General features: G+C 47.5%; 1 protein-coding gene across 1 annotated transcript in view; it reads right to left on the bottom strand.

Moving 5' to 3' along the window:
* Window positions 1-11,335: 11,335 nt before the first annotated feature.
* The window catches only part of LOC135809966 (dolichyl-diphosphooligosaccharide--protein glycosyltransferase subunit STT3B-like), a 22,012-nt gene continuing 10,076 nt past the window's right edge, over window positions 11,336-23,271 (bottom strand). The window contains exons 12-20 of the mRNA XM_065323417.1: window positions 22,774-22,973; window positions 22,145-22,518; window positions 21,615-21,686; window positions 21,147-21,246; window positions 18,407-18,580; window positions 17,870-17,983; window positions 13,035-13,159; window positions 12,470-12,557; window positions 11,336-12,077 (exon numbers count right to left, since the gene is read on the bottom strand). Of these exons, the coding sequence (XP_065179489.1) occupies window positions 11,967-12,077; window positions 12,470-12,557; window positions 13,035-13,159; window positions 17,870-17,983; window positions 18,407-18,580; window positions 21,147-21,246; window positions 21,615-21,686; window positions 22,145-22,518; window positions 22,774-22,973 (1,358 nt within the window). The 3' untranslated portion in view covers window positions 11,336-11,966. The remainder of the gene's footprint in view (window positions 12,078-12,469; window positions 12,558-13,034; window positions 13,160-17,869; window positions 17,984-18,406; window positions 18,581-21,146; window positions 21,247-21,614; window positions 21,687-22,144; window positions 22,519-22,773; window positions 22,974-23,271) is intronic.

The raw sequence follows: 23,271 nt of genomic DNA, 5'->3' as shown, positions 1-23,271 counted from the left end.
CACACACATACACACAACAGAAACGAATTGCTGTGTAGATCTAACTTTAAAAGTTTAATTTCAGCGATCATCAGACAGCAGCATTTGCCCCAGGGCTGCTGTTTGTGATGATCGCTGAAATGCGTGAAACTTGAAGTTACAGCCACACAGCCGTTCGCCTCTGCTGTGTGTGTATACTGCTCTGCACATTTGTGCACTGAGCACTCTACCTCGAGCTACGAAGACCGGCCTCGTTTGTAGCCACACAATAATGTACATGTACACCGCTGGGAATGCATGAAATACACGGGCACTGAGTGCCTGTGGAGATTCTGTAGTAGGTTGGAACTTTGCTACCAAAGTGAACTTTAGAAAGAGTTACAACTTATGTTTCTCAAATTCGAAATAGAATGTCCAACAGTGAGACAAAAGCCCCCTCTTTGCACCAGTTCACTACAGTTCCCTCCACCATCACTCAAAGCTTCGCACCCTTAGCTCACGAAGTCCTACTAGCATGGGACATCCACCACCAAACCTCCCCACCACACCTGCAACAACCAATTATTGCACCACAACGTCAACACCAACCATACACCCTTCGATAGACAAGGACCTACTCCATCGGACACGCACACACAAACAGGCACCGAGATCCCCCCATCAACAGTGCCCTCACCCTCTACAACTCACTCCCTATCGACATCACAACCCAACCTCGTAGAAATTCTTTCCAAAACAATGCATCCAGTCTTCTTTTGAGCAGTACCTGTTCCTGCTCCGCGCATCCCCTGGTTTCTGATATCTCGAACGTGTACTTTTAAAACTATCTCGATCATCCCTGCTAACGTTATTGCCCCGCGTGTTTTTCATGATCCATTGCTTCCTGCCTCCCCAGTTAATTTTCATCTAGCTGTTTCTGGCTAGTATAGTTCTATCACACTTATCAATCGTCCTTATTGGCGTCACGCCATCGTGGAATAAAATAATAATAATAATAAAAGCACACAAAACAGCATTTGCTGGGTGCTGGCAGTGCTAGTGCTAGTCTCAAGGTCTTCCTAGGTCTTACCGCCGTACCAGTACCAGTAGCTGGTACCAGTAGTGGATAAGATGCCAAAGACAGGACACATCCCGAGACCGATATACAACCATAACTTGGCATAAGAAGCAATTCAGCTGATTGCCAATCGTCCTTGGTCTTTGGCCCGTGCAAATATGCAGACAGCGTTTAACCCGTGGCTCAGTCTAGCACTGTGGGCTCATGATCATAGCGTACTTTCCTGACGTGACACCGATTTTGGATCTAACTCAAAGGGTGCCGCACACCTCTGTCAGATAGGACTGGATATGCAAACAAGCAGCTGAAGAGTGTACATGGCCTGTATACACCATGCATCATTGCATGGCGATAGGAAAGCACCGGTATCAATGACGATTGCAGGTGGGAGCGATGGCGGTAGAAATATTTGAAACCCGACACAGTCATGCCACTCATGGTTATCGCCGGATTGCTTCTCGATCAGAACGAACGAAAGAGGGAGAGGGAGAGAGCGTAGGATGACATTGGAGGTTGTCAAGCGAAAGGACCATGATGGCACATTCCAGCATCCATGAGGATAAGAAACAATACCATCACTTGGCATCAGACGTTCAATGTAGCAGTGCACTAACGACTTGATGAAGTACCTGGAGATTTCCTAGACACTGGTGTGATGCTGATGGCACTACGGGTGTGAGGCACACAATGCTGATGAGACGGGTCAGCTATTTATAACTTCACATTGTGCAGTCTGTAATCTGATCCCCGCTTCTCGACATCACATATTTTCTCACCCCGCCATGCATTTAATCAAATCTTTCCAGCGGCTATCCCTCGGAACTAACTGTGATCGTCGTACAGGTACCACTAATTAACACATTCCTGCACACGCCTTTGATTGTGTCACGAAATTGCCATTTTAGCCCTACCATGTACATGTTAGAGCTACCTGCATGCATTCACTGTGCATCTACTGCTTACACAGCTGCATAATGCCGTTTATTATTATTATTTTTTAAATTTTACTATTATTATTTTTCGGCAACGCAGATGATGATGATGATGATGTACGTGTACATGATTGTATTACTTGTTTATACTAGAGTAATAATATTATGATCAGTCACCGCCACAACACAAAGGTCGTTATTATAATTATTACTGTTTAGGTATACAGGGTGTTCATGGCGTTCTCTGTGTGCTTTTTTCTTTTTAGTTATACTACTATTTTGTAGTATAACTACTGTACTTCGTCTTGGGGTTGGGACATGGGGAAGCTGCCACACAGGGGTGTACGTGTGAGTCCGCCTTTCGGTACCGGAAGTACAGCTGGACTCGACTCGACTCTACCGAGTGAAGAGGACCCACACTACACTGCGTCATGGGTATTTTGCAGTCAAATTATATGTGCATGACTGTTCTAGCAGCTAGGTTTCGCCGCTGCGAAACCCAGATTGTGCAGTTCATATGGCGTGATCACAAATATGGAGCTGTAGAACAGCACAAACCTTGTTCTGTCCTGGACCCCATACATGCATTCATTGTTTCGTCACGCCATCATTGAGCAGCTTATGCGAAGGCTAGCCAAGCTTGCTTGGCGATGCCAACGCGGAAAAGCCTATAATAATAATAATACAAGTAAGAAGAAGAAGAAGAAGAACAGCTCTGAGAACGTTGCAGGGGCCGATTCTTTGAGTCCACGTTCGCTCGATACGTGACAAATAATGATTTCTTGCGATAATTTCCGGCCCATTCGCACCATGGACTGATAACACAACTCACTGGCATCAACCGAAGAAAGAAATAGAAGTGTTTGAAAGGCAATCCGAAAAGAATTCCTCCGATTTCCTCGCTATTACATGCACTGGTGACTCTTGGGTGACCAGGTGTTTGGCGGGCAATCCCTTACAACAGAAACCTCTGCTGGGATGACAGCTACACCATAGCTCAGTGGTTAGAGCATCGTCGCCTCAAGCGAAGGTCCTTTCCTGACTCGTGTCCTGGGGTGACAGTCAATTTTTCTTCTTCAAACCTTACCATTTTCCATTCCCTCACCTAGTGAATAACAGAAGCATTAGTAGAAATAATTCAGAACATCGCTCGAAGATCGATCCAAGAAGATCTACGTATCCATGATTCTGTTTCACCAACACCCACCATGAATTCTTTAGGAGACACCCTTTCGTTCAAGAGGCACGCATTTGCCTTCGAAGAATCCTTGAAATGAAAACTAACGCCGATGTCAATATCCCAGGCTGACTGAGAAGAGGTTTAAAAACATTTTTAACCGGCTCAGTATTCTGAAGTTTCACTCTCCTGTACGTGATCGAACACCTCACAGCTGCTGGGAATTCCTTAGTAAAACAAAAAGCAGCGAACACCTCAAAGTAGCTACATGTATATGTACCATCAAGAGTACATAAACCAGAGTGTGCAACTGTGCATATCAGATCTGAAACAGCGCAGTTCGTGCACTACGTCACCCTGATGAGATCAGCCAAGCCGCGACTTGCGTACAGCTCAAATTTTCATGTTTCATAGCCCATGTTTCATCCAAGTTTGCTTGATTTTAGACGTCCTGTTTCAGGATTGCGGTGTTTTGTGTGACTGTGTACGCTGCGTACATCCACCGACAAGTAAAGTCACCAGGCTATCCGTCTCAAAAAACCGAAATCAGGACAAACTCAGTGAACTGCACCACCGCGACTGGTTACGCAACTTTTCACCGTACCTGTGGCTTACCATGCCGTCAGAAATGACGTAGTGCACGAATTACGCTCCCACAGGAACTATCCCGAGTTGCACACTCTGGTTTATGTACTCTTGGTACCATTATATTGGGTTTACGAAGACCAAATCATGATCTGTGTCGGGCGCACCCGTGTGTGAAGATACCCCTGAGTAAATACAACAAGTGGATAATAATGCTGCAACGTACTACCGTCAGGAAGAAGGCGTCTACTGGGACTGAACGAAACTAGGCATACCTAACCAGCAACATCATCACCCAGGACTCACTCTGGACATAAGTTGACACATCTAGGACTTGTGAAAAGCATCTCACCCATGGCACTGCCATGCACTGAGTCAGTGATTGTTACGAGCTAACTAGCGACCTCCGGCATTACAATTGTAGTTCTTCATTGCATAGTAGCGTGTGGGATAAGAACCAAGGGCCAGTAGGGGTGTTTCTGTCCTTGGGGCATTTAGGCATGATGCCCTGTTGAGGTATTGTATCCGGTACTTGTTGGATTGTCACGCACACACTTTGGAGATAGAACTTGAGAACTTGGCTCTGGGACTCGTCTGAAGTGGGACGTAGGACTATTGTGTAGACCTTACTCATCCGTGAAACAGTCTCATGCGTTTATTGCTTGAACGGCTAAAGTTCCTGGACACAATAATTATCGATCAGCAACTCAGGGACGTTACGTGCCACGTGGGCGATTCATTGCTTCAGCGAACCATGCCAAATCTACTTACCCTTAACCTTGTACTATAGGAACTCCAGGTTTGTACGATACTCTCCGCTGTGTATTGAAGAGCGATTCCAAGGAGAGAATGTGTTCTACTCTTCATTTTAAATGGTGGGGTCCAAGCCACGTACATTGTATCAAGAGCGACATTTAATCGTACATGTACAATCAAGAGTACACGTGCGTGTAGATATGCATAGGTTGTAAAGTGTTATTACCCTAAGCCATATCGTGAACAACGTCCATGCGAGTCTCTTATCCTTGAGACACATGACTCAGGCTGAAGAGACACGGAAAAAATACTTGCCAAACTGGAGTGGCTGTTTGTGTTTGTGTTCCGTGGGGTCACTATAATACCTGCTCATTTCTGCCCAAAAGCCCAGGACTCTGGCAGGAGTATTCGAAGTCAAAACAACCTACAGACTACAGACATTGCATTATCATAGCAGTACTGGTACTTGCTTCATGTGCTGGGTGTCCATCACTTTCCCTACTCCGGCCTTTCGCCTGTTGGAGTGTTGGGCGTCTAGAGCTGCTCCCCGACGCATGTCAACAATTCCCCATAACCATCCGCCGTGCCAACAATTCCCGATGACCATTACGTCTGTTATACCGGGACGCCCTTATGGACTGAAAACAAAGAATTCCTCCTCCTCATCTATGGGCATCGCTCTGCACTGACTGGTGCTCAAATATGTCCATGAAAATGCCGCCGTATACACAACATAGCACAACACCTCCTGTAAATGTTCATTACGAATTATTAGCCCTCCACTGTCTGCTATCTCAACCCTACAGCCTCCCATTATAATGGAACTCCCTTCAATTTAGACTACGTCTTTGGGAAATCCTCAAATATATAATAATAATAATAATAAATAAAATAAACTATGCAAAAGTTGAAGTATAATGCCGATAATCATAGGCTCGGGGTGAGCTGGTTATCATGGTATTTTGTTTGCCCAACTGTGGCTGCTTGCATGCCCATCAACTGTGGCTGTTTGCATGGAACCATCATCAATATTTTAAACAAGCCCAGAGAGGAGAGAGAGAGAGAGAGAGAGAGAGAGAGAGAGAGAGAGAGAGAGAGAGAGAGAGAGAGAGAGAGAGAGAGAGAGAGAGAGAGAGAGAGAGAGAGAGAGAGAGAGAGAGAGAGAGAGAGAGAGAGAGAGAGAGAGAGAGAGAGAGAGAGAGAGAGAGAGAGAGAGAGAGAGAGAGAGAGAGAGAGAGAGAGAGAGAGAGAGAGAGAGAGAGAGAGAGAGAGAGAGATCTACACCCGTTTTCGGAGCAGGTTGTTGATGAAGCAAAGTCATCTCATCCCGGAGAAGATGGCAATTCCTATGTAAAGTGCTGCACTGAGCAAGCGAAGCGTAGACCCATGATAGAGGCGACGGCATGGTCGACTGGAGTCTGTATCATCGTTGTTGCTCTGAATTGAGGTTCGTGCAAAAGCAATCAACAGGGTGCGGATCATCAAGGTATTCTGGCATGGGGCAGATATCGGCCGGTATTTCCCTCCCACTCGGTCAATAGTCCATACATAATTATTATGACATAGAATTAGACGTGAGGAGCTGAGGTGGGTGAGATATGCATGTACATGTATGATCATACTATGGTTCTGACACACTGGGGACTCCACCACAAGGATTAGTCGTGCGTTGCACAAGCCAATAATGCAAGACCTTCCCGTAGTACAATGAAACGAATGGGCGCTGCAGCTCTATAGTTAGAGCTTTCTTTTTCTCGTCGGTTCTTTGCATTCTTTTGTTTATCCTTGCAAACATCTACACGGTGTCTGCGATCTCAATAATGGTAGTAACTCCTTTTGGTAGTAACTCCTGGATGACGCTGAGAAATGCGAACAATTCTAGCATACACACTCATAGTGGTCGATTGCTCCCTTTCGCTTGAGGCCATTGGCTTTCCCTCATTCCACTCCTCTCTAGGAGCCATGATCAAGGATCACTCGTAGTCATAGCCCGCCTCGATGTCAGCCCCGAACACACCTACATTGTACATACCGGTACATGTAGATCAACATGTATACATGTAGGCGTCAACAGGAGTACAAACAAACGTCATGCGCAAGCACGACAGACTGGGTGGTACACAAGTCGTCAGTGACATCCGATACTCACAAACACTGCTAAAGCGCAAACCTGTTTGTCATAGTATTGTGACCAGCTTCAGTCGCAACCGTGTTGGTAGTAATTTTGTTGATGCCATCTTCAGTAGCTCGTACGTCTGGTCAAAAGAAACATCTACCAATCTACCACGTGTTGGTAGTCCACACCGGAAAACTTAGACCCCAGAAGGATTAGGCCCCGATCCTCGGGCAGAGATGGAGTTTATAAACTACCCCTGGAAGCTTGCACCCATGTGCCCACAGACGTGTAGACTCGCAGAATAATGAGTCATGTACCTATATTCTGCGAGTCCAGGGGCATAGACTGTCAGCAAAACCTCTGTCCGATACAGCAATTCCCATGGGCATTGCACAATATCATTGCACGACGCCGTGCTATTCAAGACATCAGTTCTCGTCTGGCGAATAAGTTGGGCAACGATTTACTCACCGGTAGTACAAGCTAGTGCCAAGGCAATAGCAATGGACATACATGTACATGTACATGACGTGATTATGCAACCATATAACTGCACGTCTATGAGTATGAGTGCAAACAATGGACCACGGTACACGGTAGTAAACTACGGGTGGTGGAAGAATCTCAACGACACACCGCAGGGTGCTTCTGACGTCGTCAAGAGCATACTTAAACTCTAGATTTCATGTGAAAACACATTTCTCATATCAGGATGAAATTATGGACCTTCTGGGCATGCTATTTAACCGCTTCGCCCAAGACTGTAGGGTGAGTTGCAAGATCATTGGCTATGTGTACTCTGTACCGGAGGCTGAGCTTCACACAACACCGTGTTCAACATGTACATTTACATGGCATACACTCGACGACAAACCCAGGCCCGGGGATACGACGATCTACTACACGGACCAGTAGAACTTCGTTATGTAAATTGTTCCACTTCATTCCCGGAAGAACTAAATCACAAAGACTTGAAAGCGTCTTTGGAAACGACCCGACACACAGTTATGACACTGACGCCTCGATTCATGGTCTCAGGAGCCAATTGGCCCTCATGCTATCTTTCGTCTCCCTCAAGGAAATGGAATACAACGTACTGTGTCGAAGTGTGTATGCAAAACTGCAACGTGTCGTCGTCACATGATTGCGATGACGAAAAACACAACAGAGTACGAGCTCGTATGGTGTTGAACAGGGAGTTGTAACCTATACAACTCCCTGTTGTTGCAGTGTATTACCAGTACGTATATTTAATAAGGTCGCACCTGAAACAGGGGATTTCGCCTCCTTTTATACATGTGGACGAGCGAAAGAGAGAGAGAGAGAGAGAGACCGAGGGAGGAAGGGAATAATAATGGTAAAGTCATTTAGGCCCAAATACACACACAATAGAACGTTCGTGATCCTGTATACGAGAGGTACCGGGCTAAACGCAAGAAGGCCAACAAACCTGATCATTTGGCCTCCGTTCGAGTATTGTTCAGAATGATTGCTTCCTGAGCAAAAGAGTTCCTCTTCGGCCAGTGAATGAGGCAAATCAAGTCTGATCTTTAACAGTGGGAAGCGTCGCTAACGCGTAAAAGCATCCAGTCGTACCAGGGCAAGCCAGTGTATGTGTGTGTGTGTGTGTGTGTATGTGTGTGTGTGTGTGTGTGTGTGCGTGTGCGTGTGTATGTCTGTGTGTGTGTATGTGTTGGGCGGTTCAATAGCCAATTGAGTCATCTTTCCAAGATTCCTTTTGAGTCTCTCTCCCCTCTCCCGGGGGAGACCCACGTGACCAGTTTTGGTAGTGAGCAAGTACAAGTACAAGTGTGTGTGTACAAAGCTGTATTACCCGGTCTCAAGCCCCATCCTTAAAGGGCGCCCATAAAGGATGATTGGTCGACCCGCCATGTCTGTTGTGGTACACTGACTGGTAGCACTTTCCATTTTCCAGCTCCATCTCAAAAAACATGCTGCCTGTAGGTGTAGTGTATGATCGTGTCCTTGTTCCATACAGCTGTAGAAGTTTTCCTCCGGCAATTTTGGGTTTACACTATCAGGTATCAGGATTCTGCCTGTATACTACTACTGGGGACCGCATCATTGGCCTGCCAGCGAGTGCGAGCGCCGGTGCAGTTACCATGTGAACAATTGTTGCTGGCAATTGACCAGTCTACGCCACGCTGCGGTTAAAGCCCGAAGAATTTCGTGACCGTCCGATGTCATTCAGCGAATACTGCCTCCACCTCGAGTGAGAAGAGATCACGTCCCGTGGAAGATGACACTGAAAGACACCTCTCTGCTTGCCTCGGGCCCTGGCACTTCTTCCAAGACATCCGCACACTGATTACGATTCAAAGAGAAAACCAGAGAGGCTGCATAACCCTTCTCTTGTTTCCGCAGGGTGATACGCAGCTTCTCGTCTCTCACCTACATTACGTCTAGCACTAGCTGTCAGCTGACGCGCTAGCTATTGCCGTGAATGGCGCTGAAACGCATCACTCAGCGCCAACGCGAAACGCCCACGCAGGTCCTTCCCAGGAGGCAAATGCATGTGCAGTGACTGTGTGTTGTACTACTGGCAAGTCTGGCATGCAGCAAACCACACAACTGTACGTGGCAAAAACCCCAAGCCAATCATGAGCCATACATTTAGTACATGGCCATGGGATTTTAAGTTGCGAGGCAAGAAACTGTCCACACTCCGGACAAAATGGAATGAGGTACACTTTGATGTAACACCGAGTTTCACGCCACATGCCAGGGCAAACATCACACATTGTTCACAGTGTAGGGCGTGACAAGCTCTCCAAGTTGTGCGTTTCACTACGAGAAGAGAATAAGGTGAGGGCAAGAGATATGTCGGAGACGGGACAGAACCAGGGGGCCCTGCTACATACCGGTGATATGCTGGTTTTTACCAAACCGGGGAGAGAGAGAGAGAGAGAGAGAGAGAGAGAGAGAGAGAGAGAGAGAGAGAGAGAGAGAGAGAGAGAGAGAGAGAGAGAGACGCACACACACACACACACACACACACACACACACACACACACACACACACAGACTGACAGAAAGAGAGAGGCATAGATAGGCAGCTACAGCGTGCATCATCACTACGTTCCAGAAGGCTGGTCCTTGGGCACTGCTAATGTACGTGCAATAGGAGCCTAGGACTGTGTGCAAGCGTGTATCATGTACAGTATGGTGAGGGGCCGGGAGGTCCGGAGTGGTGCCACGCATTGTACCACTCCCAAGCGAAGCTGAGTTTGCAAGCGGCCTCATACACCGGGCCAAGGAGCAGCCAAGTACACTGTACACTGCACAGGCAATATCAATTTGATGACTCCCTGGTTGCAATCAAGAAGGAAAGTCTTAGTGCTTGCCTTATCCCATAAGACAGTCACAGTGGGCGACGACTCGTACTGGCACTCCAGCCTCCAGGACTGGCAGGAGTGCGGGCGGCACAAACATGTACATGTACGCCCATGCGGCCAAGCGGATGGGGATAATGCTTCGGGCAGTCTGAGGAGATCGTCATTCCGGCCTTGGTAAACCTCTGCACTGCCACTGGCTAAACAAGATGATGACAAGTCGAAAGCACAAGCAGTTCAATACGCTCTTTGAACACCATACCATGTCCGCAGCTTAGTTCAAGGCAGTTGTTCGCCTTACCTAGTTCAGTGTACGATGGAGGTAGGGAGAAAACATCCTTACCTCTTCAGGTGCTGCTATGTCCTAGTCACCGATAGCAGCCCCAGTACACATCGTATGCTGGTTTATGTTCTCTTGCTATCTGCCTTGCAAATGCAGTGCAAAGCTTGCCGCACTGCTCACAGTTGGTACACTTTCAAACCGGTATTCTGCTCTTACCCGGGAGCCCTACACATGCATACACATGTGTACGTGTAGGGGGATCCATGCTCTAAACAAAATTTAATGTTTTCTTGCTCCGTAGATGTTCATCTTTGCCATGGTTACGAGTCTTACCCTGATCTCCACCGGGGAGATTTAACCAGGTGGAAACAGCTAGCTCTCCGGAAAGTGCAGTTTAGATATCTAAGACCTGACATAATTCCACACAGGAGACCAACACACATGACAGTCTCCTTATTCGCCTCATTGTTATTGGATATATTTGTCCGTTTTGGGCAGCGAATCAAAATAAAATCAACAACAACTTTCTCTTTAATATTGGCCACAGGCCATCGTGAGAATAAAAGATTTCAAACAACGCACTCTCTTCAAATCCCAGATATCCCTGCTGTTCTAGATCTAGTCATTAATCCTGCCCCCCCCCCCCATTCTTCCTCGCTATTTCTCCTCTCTCACACTTTTATCTCTCATCGGCACTGGGTATCGCGAGAATAAAGATTCGAAACAACAACAAGCAAACATCCTACCTGAGGCTACCTCTTGTCATCTCTTCAGTGTGTACCTGCTCACATTGCTCAGCATATCTATAGTCCCACTGTACCCACTCACATTGCTCAGCATATCTATAGCCCCACTGTACCCACTCACATTGCTCAGCATATCTATAGCCCCACTGTACCCACTCACATTGCTCAGCACATCTATAGCCCCACTGTACCCACTCACATTGCTCAGCACATCTATAGCCCCATTGTGCCCACTCAGTGTGATAATATTATAGCATCGTTACTATTTTAGCAGAGCACTCAGTTAAATTTTGATTTCTCTTTTCCAATCCCGGTGCCTGTATTTCTTCTGCTCTTCTTGGCCACAGGCCATCGTGAGAATAAAATATTTCAAACAACAACAACAATACAACAATCTACCATCACGGGAGACAACAGACGTCATTTCCACACAGGATATGGAAATCGTCACAAATGGCTTTCACGTTCACCAAACGTTCCCGTGAGAAGTACACCTGTGTGTGGATGACACATACAGAGTTGTTAGCCAGGCTAAAAGAATCCCCCGGCTTGCTAAACAAAACAAAACAGGATTGCAAAATAGAAATAAAAAATACACCTAAAGCTTTTTCTCGATCAGAGGAGATCAGATCATGAACAGAAGGACGGCCTCGATCAGTCAGTGGCGAGGATCAAACGCGGGAACTTGTCAGGCAATAAAAACAAGCGTGGGCCACGCCAGGTCCGCTTGGTCAGTTCTGGAGAAAATAGCAAGGGTGGTCGATGATGAGAGGCCATGGAGAGAGAGCATCGCAGATGGCACAGCAAGGCCATGGACGCTCAGCTATAGGTCTTGCACCTTACCATGGGTTACTGCTACAAGTCATAACCATTACGCTCATTGAAGACTGCTACCGCCGTAGGTGCAAGCAGCGACCACCAACCGAGAGCAGGGAGGCGCGAAGAAGTCAAACCGCAAGTGCAGGCGATGGTCGTGCTACACTCAGCTGACGCCGGCACTCGACTCGGCCGACTGAGGAGTCGGTCTCTTGCGGCCCTTCCCTCGCACAACACGCTGCTTGTTCTTCAGGTAGCCTCGCAGACGTCCTTCAGTCTGCACACATACATAAATTATGCAAAAAAAGTAGCAAGGAAGAAGATATTCATAAGTTGGAGGGAGTTGAAAACGGGAAACATCTAATAGAAAAATTGACTGTCACCTCCAGGACTAGGACCAAGGACTCTGGCATACGGCCAGCGATGCTCTGCCACTAAGATCTGGTGTAGCCGTCATCTCAGCAGCGACTGTCCAACATTTTGTTCAGACTTCGTAACTCACGCTTCCTGTGAGTCCACACAGGCGGGTGTGACACAGCCCTCACTGTAACCAACACACTCCACGTACAAACTAGCATGCGGGAGCCCCAAATACATGGAAGAAGAATATACCAAAGTAAATTTTACACCATACACCAATTTGACTTGTACATCCTCCGTTTCTCCTACCTTCAATGACTTGTAGACCATCTTCTTCTTGATCTTAGTTGAGCGTCTACCTAGTACGCTCTTCTCTCTGTTCACTAGATCCTTGACTCTGTGTAGCAAGCAGCGACAACATCACCAGATTGGAATGAAAACACCGCCAACCCATCGTACAGCTCACGATGGCAAAGATGCATGTCTACTCCAAAGTAGCCCTACCCCGGGTGATCAGAATGGTCTTCAGCGAATGCTTTCAAAGTTTTGCTCCGATGATTATCGACCTCTCAGCCAAATAGCGATGGTCGAATGTAGTTTCTATTTCAATGCGGCTTCATATTGCTAGCGACTGGAGGAAATATACGTACATGCACATGCATGTGCATCAGGATAAGGCATTTGGATAAACAGGGTAGACGTGTACACGTACACAAACACGCGCACACACACCCACACACCCACACACGCATACACCCCCACCCACACCACCCTGCATCCACAACATGTGCACACATCAGCACACCACTTTCCCCTGGTTCCATCACCGGCATGGAATACACGTAGTATCTGCAGGTAGCACGGACTCGCTTACCTGTAGATTCTGACAAGCCAATGCTCTGATGTGTATGCCTCTTCCAGATGTGTTAAATCAACATCCTTCAGTCCAATTTCCGTGCCACGAGTGCGGTCAAAACCGTCTGGTTGGTCGGCCAGGGTCTACAACAGTACACACAAGTACAATCCACTGATCATACAACTACCCACGGCTGTTCCAAACTCGCGAAAAAGCGACATGGGGCCCCGGGTTCGAGTCCAGCTCAATGAACGGCATTTTTTTTCTTCAAAATTTTCAAATTTTTCGCTGAGAGCCTCAATTTCGCGATTCTCACCCATGTCTCAAACCCATCGATATTGCCTCGCCACGTCGCTCACACACCACTCACAACACCCGGTCCCGGTGCAGCGGGTGCAAGAGAAAAAGCTGACAACTCGATCGTTCGAACGATCTTCTTTCTCCGTTTCGTTTTCCTGTTGGAGCCGTTTCCAGTGTTGACTGTTGAGAGTTTGTTTGTTTTGAAGTCGTAGAGTAGGAGCTGGGTTCACCCGAGGTCGTTTTCCAAAGGCTGCTGCTGCTCTTCGTCCTGTTTTCCTGGGTTAGTTTTTAGTTTTCTGTGCTTACCTTGCCTGTCTAGGTTCCAATTCTGCACAAATCTTGCTGGACCGACGTACTTTGCCTTAGACCAAGGCACTTTTGTGATGCCAACTTAGCATTGAACATGGATCAACATGTGCAGTACCTTTCAGCTGAGTGCAGAATTGGTGGGGAGAGATTCTCGTCGCATGCCAAAAAAAACAAGCACGAAGCTCACGAATGCTCCGTTGGGATACAACATGTCTTTGAGTGTGATGTCACCAAGGATGAGGCACACATACATCCACGTTACACCTCAGCACTACGCGTACCTGTCCTTCTTGCATGTCTGACATCAAGAGTACATAACACCCCCCCCCCCCCAAGAGTGAGCAACTCGACTATGGGTGCTGTCCCGACAGAATTTCAAGTTGACGTCATTTTTATGATGCAATGCGCACTGCACACGGATTATCAGACGAATCCGGAACCTGTGGTGGACCAAAGCCCATCTGATTCTGTACAAATTATTGCAAAGAAAAACGTGTGATGCGTTGACACCCGCACACATGTTGTAAATCACTGGTGCAAGGAGCATTGCGTCATAAATAATGACATCAACTTGAAATTCTGTCGGGACAGCAGGGTATGTGAGAGTTGCACACTCTGGGGGGGGGGGGGTTATGTACTCTTGCTGACATGTATGCATCTGGAATGAGAAAGTTGTCATCATCTGAGCTGGAATGTCTTTCTCATCTGCGAGTGAGGTGTGACAATTACGTGTCCTCTCTCTCTCTGGCTGCTAGCACAGCATGACACTGTTCTCATTACAGACGCATGCGAAGGTCTGTCCTTTCAATACATACAGTGGTCCTTGATGTGTGACCAGGCTGAGTACTGTCGCAGATGTATTGACAGCGTCACCCAGCAAGCTTTGTGGGGAGGCAGCGGAGCATTCGACTACCCACTTGGTACAGTCAAAGTCCACTGATGGTAGGCTAGAGTTACGGACGGGTGGTACCCCTGCTTTGTATGTACGTACAACACAAGGTGGCAGTGATGCTGTGTCTGTAAGGCAGATGCAGAGGAGGTCGGCAGAAATCCGACAGGCGAAAGAGGTAGTCTGTGGGGGCACTGCTGGTGTCGGTAAGCAAGATGCCTATGAGCTACGTAGTATGGGTCAGATAGACCTTGAAAAGTTGCTTAAATCTGCTGGTGTGGCTCCTTGTGCACCTTCATCTCATTCTGCCCTTGCTTTAAAAGCAGATCTGCACATGCCTTGGAACCAAATGAGGAAACTGCGGAGGTGGCTCAAGTCCTTTGGATGTGAGATTGAGACAGAGAATACTATGCTTGCTTCCGAAATGTGCCCGTTCACTCTTCCGAGTGGTGATGTAGTTTCATCACCAATGGTTGTGGCATGCAACCTCACAGAGATTGTCCTTTTCTTCTTGGACCAGTACGAGGAGGCTGGCATGCTTACCGACCATGGTGTTATCCCGCCGGATGAGATTTGGGTGAAGTTGGGGGGGGAGATCATGGGGGCGGATCTTTTAAATTATCGTTCTAAATTTGCAACATCCCTCACCCAAATGCTGTGGAGAACACCATCCCTATCCTTGTGCTCAATGCAAAAGATACCCCGGGCAACATTTCCACTGCTTTCGCGTCACTTGTGCAACACAATGACAGCCTTGCTGCAACCACATGGCAGAACATGGCAGAACAAGTCGTTTCGCCTTGTCTTGTTTGGCGACTACGAGTTTCAAACAACTGTTTATGGCCTGTCAGGATTGGCAGGAGTGCATCCGTGTCTGCACTGCTTGAGTACAAAGCAACAGATTCAACAGTGCCCCGCTGATTGGGAGCAGCAGCCAGAGCCACGCACGCTCGACACACTCTCACTTCACCATGGCCAATTTATGGCTGATGGCGGGCGCTTATCTAAAGCGAAGCATTTCTACAATGCCACACGTCCTGCGATGCTCTCTGTGCCTATTGATCATGTGTGCCTGCCAGCCCTACATCTTGATCTCGGAATCTATTTATGGGTCTTTGACTCCTTTGTCAAGGAGTGTAGACGCATTGATTTGAAAATGGCATGCGAGGTAGAGGTGAGTGAGGCAGATTCAGCTGCCTTTAAAAAGCTGATAGAAGATCAGAAAGAATGTAAAAAAAGTTAGAACCGGAAGAAAAATCCAGTCAGCTTGCTGTCTTGACTGGCCAGTTGCTCTCCATTTTGGCAATCCGGAGCAGCAAAACAACCTCCAGGCTTTGGTTCGTAACCTCCAGCATGCTGCCACGCAAATGCAGCAGCAGGTCACAGCTCTGCAGGGTGACATCAGCAAACACGAGCAGACCCTCACAAAGGCAAAGCTCGACAACGGGCCTTGCAACCAGTACGTTGAGGCTGCTTTACAAAAGCACAACATCTGCCGCCAAGTGTATCATGGGGGTTCATTTATTGGCAACCATGTCCACCACGCTCTTACAGACTCCGTCATCACTGACTTGACCTCATTCCTTGCAGTTGTGGAGGAGCGTGCACCCTCTCTGGCTGCGGATGCTTCAGCTGTATCCAGCAGATCCAAGCTGTTGTTCCAACAGTACGCAAAGTGTCACGTCGCATTTTCCGGAACTTCTGCAGTCTCAATAGAAGTTTGCGACCAGCTGCAGAGCAATATTGTTTATGGCTTCAGTTCGTAGGGAGATTGTTCCTCGTAGCCTTGGCCGGGTTACTCCAAAGCTGCACCTTTCGGAGTGTCATGTAGTTCCCGTCATGCGGCAGTTCAAAGTAGGTCTTGGGTTGCTTGCTGAGCATGGGGCAGAATCGATTCACAAAGAATTCAACACCCTTCTTCTCCGTCATGGTGGCGTTGTAGATCCTCTACAAAGGCTTCGAGTCACCGTCCAGCAGCACCTTATCGCAGCTCTCCCTAGTTTACGACCTCTGGTCCCAGCTCCTCGCAAACGAAGTAGAAAGGAACAGTCCTGACATACTTTGTTTGCTCAGTTCAATTTTCAGTGTAGTGCGTTGATCGCGGGTGGTTGGTGGGTGAGTTGGTGTCAATTCAAGTAAACAAACTGCCTCCAGCTTGCTCGTGAGTAAAGAGCAGAAAACTAACAACGAACTGGAGCACCTGTAATCGTCAGCAAAGGAGAACAGCTACAGGTAATGTATCCATTATCTTTCTCTATCGTTATTATTTTATTCAAATCAGATTCACAGTTGGCGATTTCACCGCATCTCTCATTGATTCGGCATCAGTTCGATCTCACAAATTGTTCACAGCTGGCCTGCAAGACGAGGCGCGAGGCCAGACAACACAGGTACACCGAACAGGGCCGACTATTATCAGGAGAGAATAAAACAATTCCTTCAAACTTCATCTTCTCACTCGATGGATTTTGAAAAATTCCTGTTCGAAAGTACGATCGCTTAGCCATGCTACTCCGCGCATACATGTTACCATGGGATTCTGACGTACAGTACGCGCATGCATACAGGGCGTGCAGTGCAAAAAAATCGACGCCATTTTGCCTCATGTCGCACTCGAAACGGCCGTGTAGCGTAGTGACGCACATAAAGCTTATGAATGAGTTTTTGCGTTATTCGCTATTTTTTGCGGGTCATTTTGTCTCACACATAGCGCATGTGCTTGAGTTGCTAGTGTACCGGTACCTTGCATAATTATGCAAATAGTGCGATACCGCACACTGTACATTAAACTATGTGAACCTGGTGTTATTACGGTACAGTGCTGCTGCCACTCAATGAAATCTCATCAAATGAGCCAGTGCCACGCAGGGGTCTGCACAGCCCTAGACCTGCAAACACTGGGATGGTGAACTGGTGCAGGGCGCAAACTCGCCTCATGTGATTGTATTTCATCGAGTAACAGTGTCAGGCGCGTGACCCGTATGGGTTCCTGGGTGCCCGGAACCCCCCCCCCCTTTTCGCTCAAAATGCAGGATTTTGCTTCATTTTTTTGAAAATTTTCCCGGGGAGGCCCCCCGGAATCCCCCCTTTAACGGCACCGGCGCACGCACCTGACTGTAGTTGTTCCACACCTCAAAATTCACCCTCGCACACAGGAGTGTAGAGCAGTACTATTATCCCTGGCTCTTGAACATGGCTGTATGATATTCTAATGGGGTTGCCACCCCTCCCCCCCCCCCCCCCACACACCGACACACAGGGTCAGTGCCACTGTGACAGCATCGCACAGCAGGGTATGGTATCTGCATTCATAGCACAGTGCACAGCATACGCGAATAAACACAACGTATCGTACCTGCAACTGGCCAAACTCATGATATGAGAGTTTGTACATGAGCGAAGACTTCATTGTATCGGACACTGTGGAGTCGATACGGTACTCTCCCTTAGTGTTGAAATAGTTGGACTCCTTCAGGGCAGGTGAGAGGGAATGCAGAAAAACAACAGGTTAGAAGGTCAATTGCTGTAGCTACATGTTTTGTATTGAAGGTTTCAAAGCTACTAGTAATCGTCATTTGTTGTGTTTCTCTTAGCGAAAGATCAGAAGCAAAGAGACTAGCATTGACAATGCGAACAGGATATCAAACAAACGCACACACAAGCATAAGTTACACGCACACGCACACACACACACTTGTAATTGTTCCTCACTTCCAAAACTGGTCACGTGGATCTCTCCAGGAGAGGGGAGAGAGAGACTCAAAAGGAAACTTGGAAAGATGACTCAATTGGCTATTGAACCGCCCAACGGCCGACACCCCCTGAAATCCCCAAAACTCTGGGTGGACACACACACACACTCACACGGAGTAAGAGACATGTAAACACTAACCTTGATGTCCTCCGGATGCTCTCCCTGAGCTATTCTGACCATCCAGAGAAACTTATTAATGTCATCACCGCCATAGCCAATCACACCCCCGAATATCACCAACACATAATCCACATCTAACATACGGAGAAGTTCATACGCTGAGTCCTCATTACTTGACATTGCTTTGCCCACCTGGACAGAACATACAGTCATCTAGGTGTCAGTATGCTAGCAGTACACACAAGGTCAAGCAGAAGAAATTCGCCTCGACTCAAGTTTCGTGCTTCGCACAAAGTTTTCTTCCTCTGGACCTTGTGTGTAGAAAGGTTCTGGAGCGTTGACCTGTCTGCACTCACATGGAGGGCTGAGACCTGTCATTCAAGGTAATGCTGTGTTAGCAGTACAAGTACCACTAGTGCCAGTGGCGGATCCAGGGGGGGGTTCCGGGGGTTCCATGGAACCCCCTAAATTTTGCAAAGTGTGCAGCTGAGAAATATCGAAAAATATCATGTGTGCACAAAAGGACGTCCGTCCGATCACAGACAGTCAGTGCAGTCACTGAGTCAACATGGTCAAGGAGCACAGACTGTCAGGCAGTGCACTGCATGTGGTGTATTTATCATTAGCCGGGAGCAGCTAACACATGCGCGTGCACGCGGTAGATCGATACTGTACGGATATTAGTACTTTGGCTCTAATTTTAGCACCTCAGGACTTAGTAGTCGTCTGTACTGGTGTTCACGTCCGTGATTTACAAACGGACACTGCAGACAACATTGGGTGGTTGTTTCCTTTTTGATCTTTCGAAACGATCCAAACTAGTTACTTACCTCCATCGGCGCTGTCATTCACTGCTGCTCAGGATGGGTGTGGTGTGGTCAGTATTCCTTGGACAAGTTTTTTGCAGAAGAGAAAGGATGTTCCGAGTACTGACACTCTTCAACGAACTTCGAACCGTACACGTAGAGTTCAAGCTCCTCAGAAGATGAGGGCTCCGACATCCAAGCAAAGTCAGTAATCTATACCTGCTGCAGCATGCAGTAGTGACTAGTTGTTACTCCGCAGGAACGGAGTGCTGCGCCAGCGATGTGTTTTAGATGACATTGAAAGGATTGTACCCCGTCGACACTGTTTCGCTGTTGTTGTTTCTGTCACTGAAGTGAAGACGATGCTCTTGTCCTGTGACTATAGAGCATTTCGCATCGTAAAAATGCCAAAAATTTCCGAAAGTACAAATGGACAGGGAAAGTAACTTAGTTGTCATTTCGGCATTCCTGGCTCTCAACGTACCCATGGCTTGCATAATTATTCGATCTTTACAAGAAGTTGAAAGGGTCTTCAAGCCCTCACTGAACCTGTGTGCCAGTCGAGTGCATACATGTATATGATTATGTGTTGGTAGTAAAATTTACAATGTAGGGTAAGCAACAGCATTTGGCCCTGTACACAGGTTTTCCATCGTCCACCACACCACAACTGCGCTCCGACTCAGTCTCCAGCGATGGTGGTGTGCTGTGGCAACGTGTCGAGGCCGGCTGGAGAGCGCAGTTGTGGCGTGGTCGATGATGGAAAAATATTATTATGTCCGTAGTGTGTTTTAAAAGCATGCGATTCCACTAACACAATCGGATTGTCGTTATTTTACAACCGCACATCTGATTCCATAATATTTTGGCTGTTCAATTTTGGCTCAACCGGAACCCCCCTGTAGAGATCTCTGGATCCGCCCCTGAGTGCAAATAAGTGCTCCCTGGCATATAAGGTTCACTCTTAGTCTCTAGTGATTCAGTCACAGTCAAGTTTGAAAACAGTATGTAAGTGGAAGAGCAGAGCGTGGATAACTCTTCCTTCCAAACATATTAACCCTTTATTACCGGATTACTTGCACAGCATGCACCAGAATTACGAATTTCAGCACAATTTCCAACTTCACCAGGTCATAACTTTGGTCTCCTTCACTTGATTTTCACAATCTAGGGCTCGTTGGAAAGCTCTCGGCGAGACCAACGCCAGGGTACCAAGCTCCATTATCCAGTCGCCAAAAACCAGGCGCGGTAACACGGCAAAGTCGTCTCCAAGCCTGATATGCAAGCAAATTCGTCCATCAACGCCATTCCACTCTCCTTCATCGTAGAACGCTCAAATTTGTTTGAGACGATTCAAACTTCAGCCGGCTACGTCATTATCATGTGCTTAGTGGCTCAAAGAGCACACGAAAGGAGATTTTCCCCCAAAATGGCGAAGTGATCGATCAAAAATTTGAATTTGCCGAGGTGAGAACACGGCGCGCGATATCTCTGGCGTCCAATATCGTAACTCTTCGGCGATTGTTGCATTGGATAGCTTGGAGTTTCCGCTACCAAATAGACCTTTCGATTGTTGAATTCGCACAAGAAATGATGGAGTTACGAAGATATTACTGGCCTGCAGACTTTCGATTATATATGATCGAAAGTCTGCAGGCCGGTAATAAAGGGTTAACACACACACACATATGTACATGTGTACATGCGCGACTTGTATGAACGTACACGTACACGAAGACACACACACACACACACACACACACACACACACAGTGACACACACACACACACACACACAGTGACACACACACACACACACACAGTGACACACACACACACACAGTGACACACACACACACACACAGTGACACACACACACACACACACACACACACACACAGTGACACACACACACACACACAGTGACACACACACACACACACAACCCTCACCAGTGCAATGTGACTATTGTTCCAAGTGTTGTTATCCACAATGGTGGTGCGCTTAGCAAAGCCTGCTATCTGATAGCCATAATCCCACCACGCCATCACTCTGCACAGTTCACCAACAACACAGCACAACACAACACACAATAGGTCATGATGAGCGCAAGAAAACCAGCCAACAACTTACAAGTACAGTCAGACCTCGCTTAACCGCACACATCCGTTTTCCACAAAAATATCCGGATAGGCGAGGGAGCCGGATAACCAAACACCGGCTATGTTGGATGCATCACGTATGCTGTACATCTGTAACCAGCTATTTTCCTCCGGATGGCGAGGGATCCGGATAAAAGAGGACCAGATAAGCGACGCGTGACTGTATCACCGCATTAAAAAGACCACACAGCACAGCACAGCACACTGACAGCATGCAAGTAAACCGTCACAAAGCCCCAATACAGAGCACAGACATACCGGGATTGCGGGTGCGTATTCTGACGCAGCCAGTAGTATGCCTCGCGGAAGTCGTCGAGAATATTTCGCGTTCTGTCCACAGAAGCAAAACACGAGAAAGAGTTCAGATACAAGTACATGTACTGCATTGCAAACAGGGATCCTCTACCAAGATATACAGCCGACCCTGCCAATAACAACTCTTGACCGCACACGAGAAAAGTGTCGTTTTTCATGATGTGTCGTTGTCCGTGAGGCAGAACGTACACGGTCAAATGGTCACTAGATCTCCAGATTGTGTTTGTATTCGCGAGTTGTTGTTACGCCCGAGGTTGTTATTCGCGAGGTGACCGTATACTGGCATAGGGCGGTGACCACACACGTATGAAGTAACTAAATAAACACTACACTATCAGTGTACCCTACTTCATGCAACACGGGTGACCGGGTCAAGCAAAATAGAAAAAAACGTCCATTCACTCCTTTCCTGAAAACTAACGGGAACAAAAGAATAGCAAGAGGCTGGAGGCTTATTGTTAGTATGTCCTTACCCGTCTCTATTCCATGACTCGAGTACAACCGACGGGCTGCTGTAGTGATTACCAGTCACCCAGATACAGTGCACGGCAAAGAACAAGAGGAGCAGCATCATCAGACCTAGCACCAGGTTACGCGGCAGCTGCATGGCCATATCGTCAGCACCGGCAGGGCGAGCTTGTCCTGACGCCGCCGCTGTCGCCGTCGCTCCGGGACGCGACTCCCTGGAGGCACGGCCAGCTGCTGGTGCCTCTGCTGATGCTGCGGGCACTGGTGATGGGGACGGAGAAGAGGACGCGGACGAAGAATCTGACGATGATGAGGCTTGGGTGGACGCTGACGTGCGTTGATCTGAGTTGGTTGATGCAGCAGCAGCTGTCTCCCTTTCCTGCCAATCAGAAGGCATACGAATACATAACAGGCTATGGCTTAGGTACGCAATCAAATACAAAACTAAAAAACCTTTTAAAACCAGCAGCAGCAAACACAAGAGAACAAGTGTCGAACACACACTACAGCCATAACCATGAAATGATGGCACAACAACAAAGATAAAAGACATCCACAAGAGCAGCATGGCAACATCACTATCACTACCAACAGCAGAGCTGACCACACGGCACAACAAGACCGCGCTGCTTACTAGAATCTTTTCGCGGTCCTCCGGATCGAGGAACCACATTTCACTCTCCGGGATTGGCGAGTCCAGGGTCTCGGCGAGGTACAGATTGGCGGTACGTGAGAAGGTGATGGCTGCCACCACGCACACTATTGGCGTCAGGGTAAGGATCAGCCGAACCATGACTCCCGCAAAATACGATGCGGTCAAAGCATAGAGAAGCACTGAGCAAAGAAAAAGACAAAATAACGACAAGAGAGCAAAACAGTCTCCACGGCAGCCAAGTTGACATTCCCAAGCAGGTATCTACTTCAATTGCACAACAAGCTCTATAATCATGACATGAGCAATCATATAGCTCCAAATTGTAGGTAAAGTGACAGCTCTATAATACTGAGAAGACGACACAAAAACAGTATCATATCACCTTAGACGTGGGTCTTAATTTTTAAAGATTTGAATAGTTCTTTGTTTCCCTGTGTTTCATACCTAGTACATGTGGCATACATTCTGTACCTATTG

Source organism: Sycon ciliatum, chromosome 2 (assembly GCF_964019385.1).
Source record: "Sycon ciliatum chromosome 2, ocSycCili1.1, whole genome shotgun sequence".
Taxonomy (NCBI): Eukaryota; Metazoa; Porifera; class Calcarea; order Leucosolenida; family Sycettidae; genus Sycon; species Sycon ciliatum.
Note: the sequence above shows the minus strand (reverse complement) of the source record. Positions and strands in the feature narration are given on the sequence as shown.